This window comes from Anoplophora glabripennis, unplaced genomic scaffold, assembly GCF_000390285.2.
Source record: "Anoplophora glabripennis isolate ALB-LARVAE unplaced genomic scaffold, Agla_2.0 scaffold1172, whole genome shotgun sequence".
Classification (NCBI taxonomy): Eukaryota; Metazoa; Arthropoda; class Insecta; order Coleoptera; family Cerambycidae; genus Anoplophora; species Anoplophora glabripennis.
The window spans coordinates 16,428-33,687 of NW_019417745.1; the positions used below are offsets into that span (position 1 = coordinate 16,428).

Here is a 17,260-nt window from a genome sequence, read left to right on the forward strand (position 1 = left end):
TCCCAGGCTGCATAGCCGCACTACCCTACCCAACCATACCACACATAAACATGACACTACCCCCGGGGTTTACACAGACGAGCCGGCGAAGCAAGAAGAGCGCCAGAAGAAAGGGCCCTAGCCGGCGGGGCCCAGCCAGGACAAAAGGAGGTCCCACAAAGCGCCTACACCGGCCGCATTTGCGGTCGGGGTAGACGACGGATGGGGCCCACCTACGAAGGCTGTCCAGGCCTACACGAGATGAGGCAGGATAAAGAGGGATAATCCCCCTCGATCCCAAATCATTGAGGCCAATTTCTAGCCATAGAATAATGGCACTCAAAGGTGGAAACACCCTCAGTTTAAGGAATAAGCGCGGCGGGGCGCGTACACTTGATTTCTATGAGATTAATTTCGGATGCATGTGAATTATAATATTATCATTCGTACGAATTAAAATATTTTCGGATATCGTACATCGGATTTCGGATGCATGGGACACCGGCCTTATACGACAGCATTGGCAGCGCCAGCGCATGTAGTTGTGGGTTGTGGTTAGCTATAGAGATGGGCGAAACATGACGATTCGGCTCTCATGGCCCGTACCTTGGTACGCGTGCCATGGCACGGGTCGTTTCGCGCCATTATTCTATGGCTAGAAATTGGCCTCAATGATTTGGGATCGAGGGGGATAATCCCTCTTTATCCTGCCTCATCTCGTGTAGGAGCGGACAGCCTTCGTAGGTGGGCCCCATCCGTCGTCTACCCCGACCGCAAATGCGGCCGGTGTAGGCGCTTTGTGGGACCTCCTTTTGTCCTGGCTGGGCCCCGCCGGCTAGGGCCCTTTCTTCTGGCGCTCTTCTTGCTTCGCCGGCTCGTCTGTGTAAACCCCGGGGGTAGTGTCATGTTTATGTGTGGTATGGTTGGGTAGGGTAGTGCGGCTATGCAGCCTGGGATGCGCTTTGCTAAGGTGGCCCTTAGGCTAGCGCGGGAGGGGAGGGTTAAGGAGGGTATGGGGGGTGTGTGTGTGTGTGTGTGTGTGTGTCGTTGTCTTCGTTTCTTGATCCTGGCTGTCTCTGAAACAGAAAAGGTTAGCGGGCAGGGGGGGGGTCATTGGGGTGGTCACCCAGGGTCAAAAAGTTGGTGTCTAGGTCTTTTGTGTTTGTCGGTCACGTCGGGTACGTAGTCAACGGCTTGCCTGAGGAGGGGATTGTCATGTCTAGCGGCTACGTCAAATCGTTTCTCCGCGTTTTGTCTTATTGTCTGTGTAGCGTTTGTGTATTGTAAGTCTCGTAATATGTCAGTGTTTCTTACGTACCAGGGCGCGTCGGTGGCCGTGCGGAGGGCTATGTTTTCCACAGCCTGTAATGACTTTAAGTGGCTTTTTGCCGCGTGACCCCACGCCGTGGAGGCGTAGGTTAGCTGCGGTTGAAGTACCACCTTGATAAGCGTTCGCTTATTCCTTAAACTGAGGGTGTTTCCACCTTTGAGTAAGGGATAGAGCCTAGCCCTGGTGGTCTTCGCTCGCGCCACCGTCTCCACGATGTGCGGTTTCCACGTGAGACGCTGGTCCATCGTCACGCCCAGGTATCGTGTTTGTCGATTCCAGGAGATGGGTTCCTGGGATAGTGTCAGTCTGTCGAGGTTTTGTGGGATTTTTCGTTTGGTAAAAAGGATAGCCGAACTTTTGTTGGGATTAATTTTGACTTTCCACCTGTTGCACCAGGTTTCAAGTTGGTCTAAGGAGCTTTGGAGGAGGTAGACGGAATATCTAGGATCTACGGATTGGGATGTGATTGTCAGGTCGTCGGCGTATAAGTATATGTTGGTGTTGGGGGGATGTGGGATGTCGGAGTTGTAAATGGTGTATAGGTGTGGGGACAGGACGGTGCCCTGGGGGACACCGGCCTCCATGGGACGGGTGGTGGAAAGGGAATCTTGGATTTGGATGCGGAATTTTCGGTGGTGTAGGTAGGATTTTATGAGTTTGGTAAAGGATATGGGATATTGGTTGGTGAGCATTTTCATCAGTAGGCCTTCATGCCAAACCGTATCGAAGGCCTTTGCGACGTCCAGGAAGACAGCACCAGTGTACTGTCCCCTGTTGAAGGCCGCCGGCACGGGTCGTTTGAATACGCCTCTCTATATTTTTTTTATTAATGTGACAAAATGGTGAAAAAAAAGTCTGTATTTATATTTTCAATTAAAATTAGGTCAATTTTATTATTTTTGTCACTTTTCATTTTGATTGAAACTGAAATTGATATTTTATATCAAATGAGTAAAAATTTTCAATACACGCACGAAATCAATTTTAAAAATCTTGTTACGACTGAGAACTGGCGCAAGAATGTTAATAAGTAGACCTTATCTCCACTATTCGGTCACTCGAATAAAAAAATATAGATATGCGTATCAACCTGACATTCGAAAATAACTATTATCCTTATACATTTGTTTTTATTAACATATAAATACTTGTTAATATTTAAAATGTAAAAAAGCATCTTATTCATGAACTCGTCTGTATAAAAATATCTTTATTCGTTGTAGTTCACTGCGGATTAAAAACGCATTAAAAGCTAGATTAATGACCGAATAGGTCAAGATTTTCTCGCTAATCCTTTATTAAGTGTCAGCGGTCAGGAGCGGTTCAAAAAAGGGGTTTAAATAATTACTTGAAAGTATTTTCTTCAGAATAAATAAGCATTTTAAAATGTTTTTAATTGTGTTCTCACATTCTACTTATTTTTTCCCGTCTTTCCATAGAATTAATGATATTATGACCGAATCACCTTGAATGAGTTTAACTCTCAACGTGTAAATACCACAGCAGTACTCAACAGTTCAATTTATAAAAAAAATTATGCACATCTATTTTGCTTAACTTCTATTATTCTTAATACTGTTGCAAAAAAAAACCTATTAATTATACAGGCTGTTACAAATTCGCTTCTCACTACAATGATCTCGGAAACGGTAACAGATACGAGCTAGCTTAAACTGGGGCAAAGTTGCATAATCAGAGGACCAACATTGTCTCTAAAAAAATCAAGGCTAACATGATTTAGTTTTCGAAATATTTGAAAAAAAAAAACGAAATTTTGGAAATCCGATTTTGTTTCATTTCAGCTTCTTTTGAGGTGATATGGAAAGAAGAAGAACACTTTCTCATGGCAACTTTTTGCCCTCTATCGAATGGCATAATCAATTTTTATACATATGTAACGTTTCGTCTTTCCAGGACCACCGTCAACTTCATTTTTTAAATACGATCACGGAAATTTTATTACATTTTTTGCAAGCCTTCATGACCCCCAATACTGTTCTGCCTCGACCCCAACTAGATTCAAACGTTTTGTCTCGAAAAATTCCTCCTCAATGTACTCGTTCCAAATTTATCTAAATTTTTAATTTAGATTTTTATGTTTATTGAAGTATCGTACACTGTATGTGTCGTTAGACCCTGTGAGATCCACCTAGTTATTTAAACTATTACCACCACGCCTTATAATAAAACATTATTAGAGTTTTAATCCCGTTCCCATAGTTACTTCCCCCCCCCTCCATTTTATTTGTTCTTTGTGAAGTCTATGTAAATCGAATGTAGATATTTCAGATCAATTAAGAGAAATGCAAAAGTTATAAATTTTGAGTTCTCAAATATATATTAAGAAATTTTTAAAAGTTAACAAATACAGACGACAAATTTTTTAAAATGGTAAAATAAGGTAGGTACAAGATTCAAACATATGTTTCAATTGTTTTACAGTCAAATTACAAAAAATATTATTATAATAATAAGATAATAAAAATAATAATAAGTTTATTTACAAAAGTATATGACAAATTTACCACATTATCCACTGATAAATTGATTCTGACATCGATCATTAAGGGGGGGGGGCGTTTTTATGCGCAATTTTCAATGGATTTTCTGTCCAAGTCTTTAAAAAAATCTATGTTCATAGAGCAGTGATGTTAATTTTTGTTGTTTAGTACTTTCCCGAAGTTTGTCTATTTAAATCTGGACCACCCTGTATATTCATTATTATTCGTATTATCTTTTCATTTACTCCTCTTTTATTTAAACTTTCCCATACTTTTTCCCGAGGTACCTTATCGAAAGCCTTTTCTAAATCAATAAATGCCAGATATTTTATTTTGTTTCACATTGGTTTTCTCTATTATCTGCTTGATAGTGAATATGTGATCTAGCGTACTTCTTTCTTTTCTGAATCCACTATGTGATTCCTCTAATGTCTTCTCTATTATTGGTTTAATTTTTCTATCAATTCAGACTAACTTCTTCTTAAGGGTTATGTACAAGGAGAAAAGTATCTCATATTTATCTTTTGGCCACTTTACACTCTTTGAAAACATTTTACTATTAAAAAATTATTCTGCGCCGATTTTGATCTTTTACGCCAATTTGAATTTGATTTTGGATTATGTATATTTAGACATTTCTTAGCAGATCACAGATCAATCGAGTTATTATAAAATAGTATTGGAAGTGTAAAATAAATAGAAGAAACTGTTACAAGAGCGTCAAAAAATCTAATTTTTTTAATTGTATTTTTTTTACTTTTAGCTTTTCAGAACAAGAATATCAGATAAAAAGAATTCCAATAAGTGATGAATTTCAGTGGTGAAACGGATAATATCCAAGAATATAAATAGAATAGAATTTAAAAACCTTATTGCGCGGCTTCCAGGTTGTCCAGATTTGAACCCATCGAATTTAAATAATTAAATTGTATTTTATTTATTTATTTTTGTATTTTATCTTCCATTTTTTATTATTTTAGGTACGTAGTACGTAGCAAAGAGAAATTATTGCCTGGACTAGCAATAAAAAATGACGGCAATGTTGTTTGGTAAAAAAGGTTTATCTAATATTGATACTTTCGCTTTTATATGTATTGCGTCCATGTGGGGGCCACAACAAAATTACGTTTTGATATATTTTGTTGTTGTTTGTAACTTTATAAACGTTGGACATAGCGTCACTTTTTTACTATTTATTTATAACTTATTTATAACTATTATTGTTATTACATAAAGTGTTTACACAAGTCGAAACCAGGAAATACATCATATTAATATAAAATAATTATTGGAAAACATGTAAGAGTGTATAAAACAGAACATAATAGTATACAGACAAAAGTAAAATATCAATGTAACAATATCATATAGGGAGCGTACGATAATACAAGTGAAAGGTTTAAAATGAGATAAAAATATACAAATTAAAATACATACAGAAATAATATAAAAGTAACACAGTTATGAAAGAACAATAAGTTAAATATGGCTAAAATCACTTGTAAGATTGTATTAATTAAATCTAAAAGTATTTTATTTCTTAATGACAGACATGTGTCATCAGTAAATAAAATTCCCAGAACATCGTTATCCAACGAATTAAGTAGGTCATTAATATAGGTTAAAAATTGTATGGGCCCCAGTATTGATCCCTGGGGTACTCCGTGTTTAACAGTTTTCAAATAGGATTTTACATTATTGTAACTCACAAACTGCCGCCTATATGTCAAGTAAGAACTCAACATCTGTATACTGTCCTCGGTAAACCCTTAAAATTGTAGCTTTTTAACAAGAATATTTTAAGATCCACAATCAAATGCTTTTGTCAAGTTTAAGAACTGTGTAGCTATATATTCATCATCTTCAAAACCTTCATTAATATAGGAAACAAGTTTGTTTATAGCCAATGTGGTAGAGCAGCGATTGTGAAAACCACACTGAATTGAATTCACAATACCATGGGTGTCAAAATAATTGGTAATTTGTATTTTAAATATATAGACTCATAAATTTTTGCAAAATATGGAATTATGGAGATGGGTCTAAAATTGGAAGGATCATTTACATTATTCTTTTCATATAGCGGTACTACTCTAGCAATTTTTAGAGTCTGGAAAAATAGTCGACTTGATACTAAGGTTAATTAAGTTGGTAATTGGAATTAGTATTGAATTCATTATACTTTCTCACTATTTGCGTATTTAGGTTATAAACACTTTCACATTTTTTATTTTTTAAAGTCATAATAACATTGGCTACTTCCCAGGGAGTTACCTCCATAAATTGAAACTTATTTTCTCCATCCCTACAATGCAGGTATTCCGTAAATTGCAGATTACAAGTACTTAAATTAATTAAGGTATTATCGGCTATATCGACAGAGAAGCTGTTAAATTCTTCGTCTGTAACAGTGGAAAACGTAGGGCTAGGTTCAATATTAAGACTATTTATAATGTTCCACATTGCTTTTTGCGGATCATCATGACTCCTCACAAAATTATCAAATTATCATTAAACTTTACCGTAGATTCTGATATTTTCTTACGGCATAGATAACGGTAGTTATTACAGATGGTCCTATTTGCTTCAGTGGGATTACTTTTATAAAAATCACGAAGAAAATGCACACGTTCGCACATTTGCTTCAAATTGTCATCAAACAATAATATACTTGAGAAATTTACAATGCCCTAGTTTATTATGACTAGTTTTTCTGCATTTGTTGAAATTACCTGACTGTTGTTCGTTCTGCTAATTTTCCTTAATGATTCTCGTATTTAGTTTCGAAATCGCAGTCATTACACCTGTACATTTGAACCTGAGAAGGATCTTCATGTTTCAGTTGATGCAGTTTGAAAGAATTCTTGTATTTAGTTTCATAATCGCAATCGTTACACCTGTACATTTGAACCTGAGAAGGATCTTTATGTTTCAGTTGATGCAGTTTGAAAGCATTCTTGTATTTAGTTTCATAATCGCAATCGTGACACCTACACATTTGAACCTGCGAAGGATCTCTATGTTTGACTTGGTGCTGTTTGATATAATCCTTGTATACAGTTTCGTAATCGCAGTCATTACACCTGTACATTTGAACCTGAGAAGGATCTTCATGTTTCAGTTGATGCCGTTTGATATAATACTTATATTTAGTTTCAAAATCGCAATCGTTACACCTGTACATTTGAACCTGAGAAGGATCTTCATGTTTCAGTTGATGCCTTTTGAAAGAATTCTTGTACTTAGTTTTGTATTCGCAGTCATTACAACTGTACATTTGAATCTGCGAAGGATTTTTATGTTTCCTTTGATGCAGTTTAATATTATTCTTGTATTTACTTTCATAATCGCAATCGTTACACCTGTACATCTGAACCTGTGAAGGATCTTTATGTTTCATTTGGTGTCGTTTGATATAACGCTTATATTTAGTTTCATAATCGCAATCGTGACACCTGTACATTTGAACCTGCAAAGAATCTTTATGCTTCAACGGGTGCTTCATAAGTAATTTCTTATTTTCAGTTTCGTACTCATACTATTCACATTCATATGCTTCCAAATCCTTCTCATGTCTCGCACAGTGTGTCGTAAAACGGATCTCACGTTTGTACAATATTTTGTGCTCCTGGCTGGTTTTCACTTCTGATCCATTCTCATGTTTACATCCATCCTCGTCTTCATTTTTACAGTCACTCTCCTCGAATGGTACAATATCGGAGGTCTGAAGCGGCGTGTCGCTGAAAAAATTGTATTTTCAAAATCCGGTATTAGTTTTAAGTAGTGATGTAAAATAGCATGCTATTTAGTTTTAGGTGATATATATCAAAATATATATCATTATATATATCAGATCAATTTTGTTAAAAAAAACTATACTCAAATTAGTTTTTTTATATTGCTAATGCCTTGCTGATTTATTTGACACCAAATACATGTCATATATATGAACTGTTAGAAAAGTTATCAAGTGATCTTTATTTTTTTTTCATATTTAGATTGGAATTTTTTATTTTTTTTATCATATTTACATTAAGACACTTTATAGTAAAAGTAATAATCTATTTGAAATAGGTTGTTGTTTTAATTAATAAATTCATTTAATTATGATGGTAATGACTTCTAATTTTTGTTGCGTACTTAATATGATACAATGACTGTTTATAAGCAAGTACGCTGTTTATTAGCAATTTAGTTTTATCAACCCACAAATAAAAAATGGGAAATTTCTAGAACAAGAAAATTTAGTCTTTGTATATCACAATAGGTACTTAAAAAAAATTAAAGATAAAAATTGAAATAAAAATTATCAAAAACTTATGATAATAAAGAAACTGCTTTAAAGTAGTACTTAAAAATCTGAAATTTTAGGGGTGTACTATAGATGGGAACACCTAAGAGCGCACATAATTTCAACTCGCCCCTTCCACCCTAGGGGGTGGGGTGAAGGGTTTTTTTAGACGTACCCTATTTATTTTGCGATTTTCGGATTCTACGCGTAAAACTACCTCCGGAAACGCGTTCCTGCGGGTACGTCTAAAAGACCACCCCTCACCCCCTCTGCACCTACTTGGGTGGAAAGAGCGAGTTGAAATCACTTTCGCTCTTAGGTCCCCCCCCCCTAAAATTTCAGATTTCCATATTTATTTTTGACGGAAGCTGTGTCCAAGAACGATGGTCATCGAAAAAACGACAAAGTCCATACGAGGGTGGTGGTTTGGTTTTTGTGCGAATTCGGCAAGAACGCGCTTTCGGGGGTAGTTTTACGCGTACAATCCGAAACTCGCAAAATGAATAGGGTACATCTAAAAAAAAACACCCCTCACCCCCTAGGGTGGAAGGGGCGACTTGAAATTACGTGCGCTCTTAGTTCTTCCCATCTATAGTACACCCCCAAAATTTCAGATTTTTATATTCATAGAGCTACTACAGTCCAACCCAAGCCTACCACACCACAAGTTTTTAGTTTTAAAATGTAAGGTTAAGTTTGAAATTTGGCTTTATTGATGAAATGGCGGGAAAATTGATATATATCAGCTATTAACATATATATAATATGAAATGGCGGGAAAATTGATATATATCAGCTATTAACATATATATAATAGCTGATATGTATCAAAAATTGATATATATCAATTTGTTATATATTTTCACTCACATCACTAGTTTAAGGAGTTATGACGATAACTGAATCAACCACAGTACTGATAGCACAATTTTAACTTTAATGATGAATCGATTCGGATCTTTGATAATGTATTTAATTATCAGAAAAGGCATTTGTGAGATGCTATGTATAAAGTCACACAGTAAATCCATAAACAAGGTCAGATACTCATAATTTAAATACAATCTACAATATAATAAATTTATTAAATTTTAATCAAATAATAACACCCAGTATATCGCCTTCTTTTTGTTTGTAGTTATTTAGTTTTTGCTTTTTACGTTATCACAAATTTTAATACGTTAGTCACAAAAATTAAAGGATAAAAAGAAAATCCTAAATTTTTAGATGATTTTCGAAAGGCTGTAACTTAATGAAAAATGGTCGTAGGGCAATAAAAAAAAAGTGATTGAGGCTTGAAGGTTCTAGTTTCAGTATCTTAAGCTGCAAAATTTTTATCATTGACCACCTTTTAGAAATCAAAAAAAAATCCCGGAGGATTTTTTTTTATAATTTTTGCTTCACTTTCAACAGGTTCACGGGTCTCAATATTTTTTTGGCAATCCCACCCGTCAGCTCTTTTAGTTTAATTCTATAACTCACAAATCGTATTAATGAGCTTTAATACCGAGAAAAACAGTATTTTTAAACTAACCCAAAGATCTTTTCTGTATATTCCAAAAAAAATAAATAAATATTTTTTGACGATCTGACGAGCATTTTTTCAAGGTATTTTTATTATTTGAATCAGCTCAACACCTTCTTCCAAAATTCTTTCAAAATTAATTTTGGGTAAGAATGAGTGAAGGCCAAATTGATTTTCTTGCAATCTGCTTACATAACCCCCAATTATTTTGTAACTCCGTAAAAGATCTATACTTTTCACTCAAGAAAATTTCAATTTCTGTCCAAAGTTAAAAAATTGGTTGAATGAATGGAATTTAGTGTAGCATTCTTTGTACCCATATCTGATTCGAAGCCATACTGATTGTTTTATAAGGATTTTACGTATTTTTCCAATTTGTTAACCTAACGCTTAATGATTATAAAAATTTGTATGATATCGTATATAACCGACAATTTCATCATTTATTACAATTACTGTATCACTAGATTGTAGGCATTTAATTAGGCATTCTTTAAATTAATGTTAAAATAGTCTCCTCTTACTTTCTTTCCTCATCTTCCGATTTTATGTCGACACATTCAGCTTTAATCGACATTTCCATCTCGTTAATATCGAATTCCTTGTCCAGGTTTTCAGTCTTAACGAATAAATCAAGTGGAGACGTATCTATTTGACTTCTTGTGGCTGAACTATTAAAAATACTTTTAACGTTTTCCCCTACCTCTAAGCAATCTTTCAGGAAACTGTTGTGAGTACACAGAGAATCCCAGCATGGCTTACATACAACGGGACCTTTGATGATATTTATATTCTACAAAGCAGTTTTGTTAAATTACAAAATATGCAAGTATCTAATATTGTTCCTACCATTTCAGGTATCAATTTCTGAATAGCTTCAAGTTCCTCTTCACGTATGTACCTAAATTCACTTTCTACTGGGTGCATACACAATCGACATATTTTCTGACTGAAAACTAATTCAATTTTCTTTTCCTGCTTGTACACTTCTCGTAAGTCGAGCTGTAACATTTTTTCGCTATCCACATAAGGAATAATTGTGTTATCGGTATTCAAACACGTCGACTTAAATTCTAACGCCGCATTTAACTTTCTTCTGCAAACGTTACATATAACCTCTTTGCTCTCGCTATCAAATTTCTGAAAAATATGCATCTTCAAACAGAAAGAAAATAACTGTGGCGGAAAATAACAATTAAAATACTAAAAATTAATTTACATTCGAGCTAATTATATTTCAATGACTTACCAATTTCAGCAAAAGAACATCTAGAATGTCTTTGATAATGTCGTTTATCACTTCAAAACTTTCATCGGTTATATTTTTAAGGCAAAGCCTACAGGACGTTTCCTTAACATCAGTCATTGCTCTGCAACAATCTTCTTTCAAATGTAAACAGAAAATATAACGCAGAGACAAAAATACAAAGCACAAAGCCGCCACTTCTAAGTTAACCTTATCTTATTACAACATTAAGACTATTGGTAGTTGGCAGTGCTGGCACTATTGGCGATATTGGCATTGGCAGCGCATTTAGTTGAGGATTCAGGGGCAAAGCCTACACGACGTTTCCTTAACATCAGTCATTGCTCTGCAACAATCTTTTAAATATAAACAGAACACAAAGACAAAAGTTGCTTTCGATTTGCCGTTCAACTGAGGAGAAAATAACTGAGGTGAGATAAATCACTCACCTTAAGATAAACATGTCGTTGAGTCAAAAAGAACGACACAAGTGAGTGAAATTTACTAACCTCAATATTTGTTTTTATTTATTATTTTTTTTATTGCTTTTTCAGTTTATGTTGCAAAAGGTGTGTAGCAAAGTAGGTATTCTCTCTCTGGAGAGTGTTATTCTGTTTTGGATTGAAATTTTAAACATATTTAAAAATGATACGTGTAAGTAGTACCTAATTATCTCTAAAAATTTCTACTAATTCATATTTATATTTCAATTTAGGAATTTTTGGAAAACGAAGATGAAAGTAGTAGTAGCACAGACAGTGAATTTTTTTGTTTGTCTTCCGAAGATACAGATACATCGTCGGAATTAGTGGAAAGAAGGAAGTTGACACGAATTACCAATTTTGTTAATATAACAAAAAAATATGACAACATGCAGTTTAAGGAGCATTTTAGGTTGGAAAAAACAACATGTAATTTTGTTATTGGTAATATTTGCAAGTTATTTAAGAATGATATGATTAATCTATATTATTCTAGATTTGTTAAACACTCGCAATGTTTTGAGTTCATATAAATGTGGCAGAGAAAATATATCACCGGAAAAAGCCACTTATATGACACTTTGGTACCTAGCCAATACAGAAACGTTCAGACAAATTTCTGATCGGTTTGGTGTTTCTAAGAGTTCTGCACATGGAATAATAATGAAAGTGGTAAATTTTTTGGTTAACAAGAGTCAAAATTACATTTTTTGGCCAAGTGGTAGAAGGAAGCTAGATATAATTAAAAATTTTAAAGAAAAATCGGGAATTGATGGAATCATTGGAGCCGTAGATGGCTGTCATATACAAATTAAAAAACCACAAACCAGACATGCATATGTGTATTATAATAGAAATGGGTATTACAGTATATTGTTGCAAGCTGTCTGTGATTGTGATAAAAGATTTATAGATGTGTTTTGTGGAGAGGCTGGTTCCATGCACGATTCCAGATTATTGAAGAAATCATCGTTATATGAAAGGGGTAATACGGAAAGACTAGAAGATAACTTTTTATTGGGAGATTCAGCGTACCCTTCCTTAAATTGGTTGGTTCCACCATTTAAAGATAATGGAAATTTAACGTTAAATGAAAAAACATTTAATAATCGCCATTCATCTACTCGTGTTGTTATAGAACACGCATTTGGTCTGTTGAAAGGCCGATTCAGGAGACTGAAATTTTTTGAAAATTCAGATATTTTACTTATTGTAAAATGTGTTGTTGCAGCAACAGTTCTACATAATCTATGCATTAATTTTGAAGATATATTACCCTTAGAATATGAACCTCATACAGATGACAATGAAGAACGTAACGAGCAACAGTTCAATAATTCTTCAAGAAGGGAACAAGTTTTTAGCAAAATGTTTATGACACAATAAAACTAATTAAGAAAATAAAAATAGTTTTTCTTTATAGAACAAAATAAAACTTACACATAAATACCTCGGTGCCAAAAATAAAGAACTTGACATTATTTCAAGATATGGACTCACACAATGGGTAAGGTATGCGAGAAATGTAATTTGCCCGATGCCCATAAGGAATCGCATTACTCGCCGAGCAGGTTCACATGTCGAAATGACATCACTTTTTATATTTTTGGCACTGGCACATAGGTACCTTTTAAAACAAATCTAATGAAATAATAATAAATATATAAACAATAAATATGAAACATGTTAATCAGTCGCAGTTGTGAATGCAAGTCTCTCAAGAGCAACAACTTTTCTTTCTTCTAATTCTAATTTCTTTCTTGTCAGTTCGTTTCTTACTTTCTTTAAGGTTACCATTTCTTCCAGGTAGCTCATTTTTCTTTCACTTTTCTCTGCATTTTCCTTTTCCTTTGCCTCAAAATATCTTTTTTTCATTGTTATATATTGCATGGTAGCGGTTTGCCTTTTTCTCTTACCTATTGACGGTGTACATTCTTCAATCACATTACTATTAGAATCCTGATGTGTGCTTTCTACTTGGGAAATATTACATACGTCAATCGAATGTGGACTTGAATTTGTTGGTGTATCGCCTAATATTTCATCCATTCTATTGAAAAACATAAATTTAGTAGGACCACGACCTGTCTTAGTTTTCAGATCTTTTGAACTTTTATAAGTTCTAACTAAGTTCTCCCATTTTTTTTGGCATGTTTTTGGTGGAAACTGAAAAATAACCAACAGTTAATATTGTCAACAAAAAATTGTAAGCAATTACATTGAGTCCTTGGCTCAGCAGCTCCTCATGAATTACATTCCAAAAAGTTTTCTTTTTATGAACATGAAATAAGTCTTCATATCTCGACTCAACCGATGTAATCAGAGCCATTGTAGACTCATAAGTCCATGTAGTTTTATGAGGACTTAAATTTTCTGTATTATCCGAACTTTTAGCTTCAACATTATTCAGAACTGCATCTTCATTGACAGATTCTGAATCAATCCATAAGAATGTTAAAATGTGTTCCAATTCTTGCCGCCCCTCTTTAATTTTAATGCATGGTTCATTAAATCCATTAAAATAAATTATATTATTATCCACCCAGATATCATCTTGGCGCTCTGTAAATGATAATTCAAATAGTGTCAATCATTACACCTATTAGGTACTAATCGCTTATTAATTTATTCATAATACCAATAACGCCGCACCAAGATACTTACCTACATCTTTCACCAATACCTGGCCTTCATCATTTAAGATCCATCCGGATTGATTTCTAATTATTTGATAAGCCATCTGTTTCTGAAGAATTCGAAAATCCGGTGTAAAACTTTAGTTTACAACAAACATAACCTCGAAATTTGAAGTGAGGGAAAATTCTCAATACTGATGTGAATCGAAGGGTCACTCAGTAGGGGTAAGGGGGGAGGTAAAATCCTCAGATATATTTCCTCAGTTGTTGTCAAATCGAACGCCCCAGGAACTGAGAAATATCTAACTGAGGTGAGGAACTGAGGATTTCATGCAAATCGAAAGTAACTAAAATGCCGTCACTTCTAACCTTCTTAGGACAGCATTGCCAGTTGTCACTATTGGCTTTGACAGAGCATCTGGTTGTGGGCACATACGGATAGATGTGGTTGTGGGTTCCGTAGATCCTAGATATTCCGTCTCCCTCCTCCAAAACTCCTTAGACCAACTTGAAACCTGGTGCAACAGGTGGAAAGTCAAAATTAATCCCAACAAAAGTTCGGCTATCCTTTTTACCAAACGAAAAATCCCACAAAACCTCGACATACTGACACTATCCCAAGAACCTATCTCCTGGAATCGACAAACACGATACCTGGGCGTGACGATGGACCAGCGTCTCACGTGGAAACCGCACATCGTGGAGACGGTGGCGCGAGCGAAGACCACCAGGGCTAGGCTCTATCCCTTACTCAAAGGTGGAAACACCCTCAGTTTAAGGAATAAGCGAACGCTTATCAAGGTGGTACTTCAACCGCAGCTAACCTACGCCTCCACGGCGTGGGGTCACGCGGCAAAAAGCCACTTAAAGTCATTACAGGCTGTGGAAAACATAGCCCTCCGCACGGCCACCGACGCGCCCTGGTACGTAAGAAACACTGACATATTACGAGACTTACAATACACAAACGCTACACAGACAATAAGACAAAACGCGGAGAAACGATTTGACGTAGCCGCTAGACATGACAATCCCCTCCTCAGGCAAGCCGTTGACTACGTACCCGACGTGACCGACAAACACAAAAGACCTAGACACCAACTTTTTGACCCTGGGTGACCACCCCAATGACCCCCCCCCCCTGCCCGCTAACCTTTTCTGTTTCAGAGACAGCCAGGATCAAGAAACGAAGACAACGACACACACACACACATACACACCCCCCATACCCTCCTTAACCCTCCCCTCCCGCGCTAGCCCAAGGGCCACCTTAGCAAAGCGCATCCCAGGCTGCATAGCCGCACTACCCTACCCAACCATACCACACATAAACATGACACTACCCCCGGGGTTTACACAGACGAGCCGGCGAAGCAAGAAGAGCGCCAGAAGAAAGGGCCCTAGCCGGCGGGGCCCAGCCAGGACAAAAGGAGGTCCCACAAAGCGCCTACACCGGCCGCATTTGCGGTCGGGGTAGACGACGGATGGGGCCCACCTACGAAGGCTGTCCAGGCCTACACGAGATGAGGCAGGATAAAGAGGGATAATCCCCCTCGATCCCAAATCATTGAGGCCAATTTCTAGCCATAGAATAATGGCGCGTAGCCATAGAATAATGGCGCGGTTGTGGGTTGTGGTTAGGAATAGAGATGGGCGAAACATGACGATCCCGTTCTCCGTACTGACACGAGTGACACCTCCTTCATAGAGTCATTCCACACGACAGCCATTCCATGGCCCATGTCATAGCGCGGGTTGTGTGAATACGCCTATATATAGATTATTATTGCGACCGAATAGTGGAAATAAAGTCTGCTTATTTATATTTTAATTATAATTAGGTTAACTTTATTACTTTCCATTTTGTTTTATAAATTGATATTTTATATCAAATGCGTAAAAATTTTCAATAAACGAAGGAAATCAGTTTTAAAAATATTGATACGACTGGCGCAAGAATGTATACAAGCAGACCTTATTTCCACTATTCGGTCACCTTATAAAAAATATAGATAGGCATATTCACACGACCCATGCCATGGCACGCGTACCGTGGTACGGGCCACGAGCCGGATTTCTTAGTTACAATTTAAACATACTGATGCAGTCAGTGATGTCGTTAGTTTTAACCACAAAAATAGAAAATCGAATAGAAATTTTACTCGACCCCTCAACTCTCGCTAATTCGTCGTCCCACTTCGCAGCACATTTTTTTGACCGGGAACGCGCCAGCGGGTAACAACGTTCGAACGAACGTTAAAGAGAAACGGTTGATTTTTCCAGTCGTCCTAAATTTTGCAATTGCTTTCAAAGCCAAAGTGCAGCTAATCCCAACTTTATTAACAAGCTGCTACGGACGAATGAGTGTTGTTTTAGCCGTATAGCATTTTAAATAGGTAGATACTACTCTTTGAAAAGAAATATTGAACATAATACTAACTTGTATTCAATTATAGTTAAAACGTTAACGATATTAAAAATACTAAATTGTAATAACCTGACATTCGAAAACAATTATTATCCTTAGATATTTGTTTTTATTAACAAATAAATACTTGTTAATAATTAAAATGTAAAAAAGCATCTCATTTTTCACGTGTCTAGATAAAAAGTTCTGTTTATTCGTTGTAGTTCACTACGGATTAAAAACGCATTAAAAGCTAGGCTACTGACCGAATATTTTGTGGTACCTTTGTGGGTCAGCGGTCAGAAGCCGTTTGAAGAGGTTCAAATAATTATTGGAAAGTATTTTTTTTCGGCATAACTACGCATTTTAACATGTTTTTGTGTTCTCATATTCTACTCATTTTTTCCCGTCTCCTTAAAATTAATTTCAAATTCGCTTCCCACTACACGGATATAGAAAACGATAAGAGATACGAATTAGCTTAAAAGGGGTAAAGTTGCGTAATCAGGGGGCTAACATTATGCCTCTAAAAAATCAAGGGTAACATGATTTAGTTTTTGAAATATTTGAAAAAAACCGAAAATAAATCATGATTGATTTTTTAGAGGCATAATATTAGTTCCCTGATTACGCAACTTTGCCCCCATTTAAGCTAGTTCGTATTTCTTATCGTTTCCGATATCCGTGTAGTGGGAAGCGAATTTGTAACACCCTGTATAATCTAATGTCTTCTCTATTATTGGTTTAATTTTTCTATCAATTCAGACCAACTTCTTCAATTATTACCGTTAAGGGTTATGTACAAGGTGAAAAATATCTCATATTTATCTTTTGGTCACATTGCGCTCTTTGAAAACATTTTG

General features: G+C 35.9%; 3 protein-coding genes across 3 annotated transcripts; 1 reads left to right on the forward strand and 2 right to left on the reverse strand.

Annotated features, from left to right (window-relative positions):
- Positions 1 to 7,320: 7,320 nt before the first annotated feature.
- Positions 7,321 to 11,069, reverse strand: LOC108913572. Its single transcript, XM_023456498.1, has 5 exons — positions 10,876 to 11,069; positions 10,614 to 10,766; positions 10,476 to 10,571; positions 10,151 to 10,419; positions 7,321 to 7,550 (listed from the first exon to the last, which is right to left on the reverse strand). The coding sequence occupies exons 1-5, from the start codon at positions 10,990 to 10,992 to the stop codon at positions 7,349 to 7,351; spliced, it is 837 nt and encodes a 278-aa protein (XP_023312266.1). The 5' UTR covers positions 10,993 to 11,069; the 3' UTR covers positions 7,321 to 7,348.
- Positions 11,070 to 11,159: 90 nt separating this feature from the next.
- Positions 11,160 to 12,749, forward strand: LOC108913571 (protein ALP1-like). The gene is made up of 4 exons (XM_018719137.2): positions 11,160 to 11,362; positions 11,427 to 11,526; positions 11,588 to 11,798; positions 11,851 to 12,749. Exons 2-4 carry the CDS (start codon positions 11,518 to 11,520, stop codon positions 12,738 to 12,740), a joined length of 1,110 nt encoding a protein of 369 aa, XP_018574653.1. The 5' UTR covers positions 11,160 to 11,362; positions 11,427 to 11,517; the 3' UTR covers positions 12,741 to 12,749.
- A 62-nt stretch (positions 12,750 to 12,811) lies between these two features.
- LOC108913573 lies at positions 12,812 to 13,838 on the reverse strand. The gene is made up of 2 exons (XM_018719140.1): positions 13,573 to 13,838; positions 12,812 to 13,520 (listed from the first exon to the last, which is right to left on the reverse strand). The coding sequence occupies exons 1-2, from the start codon at positions 13,681 to 13,683 to the stop codon at positions 13,041 to 13,043; spliced, it is 591 nt and encodes a 196-aa protein (XP_018574656.1). The 5' UTR covers positions 13,684 to 13,838; the 3' UTR covers positions 12,812 to 13,040.
- Positions 13,839 to 17,260: the final 3,422 nt, after the last annotated feature.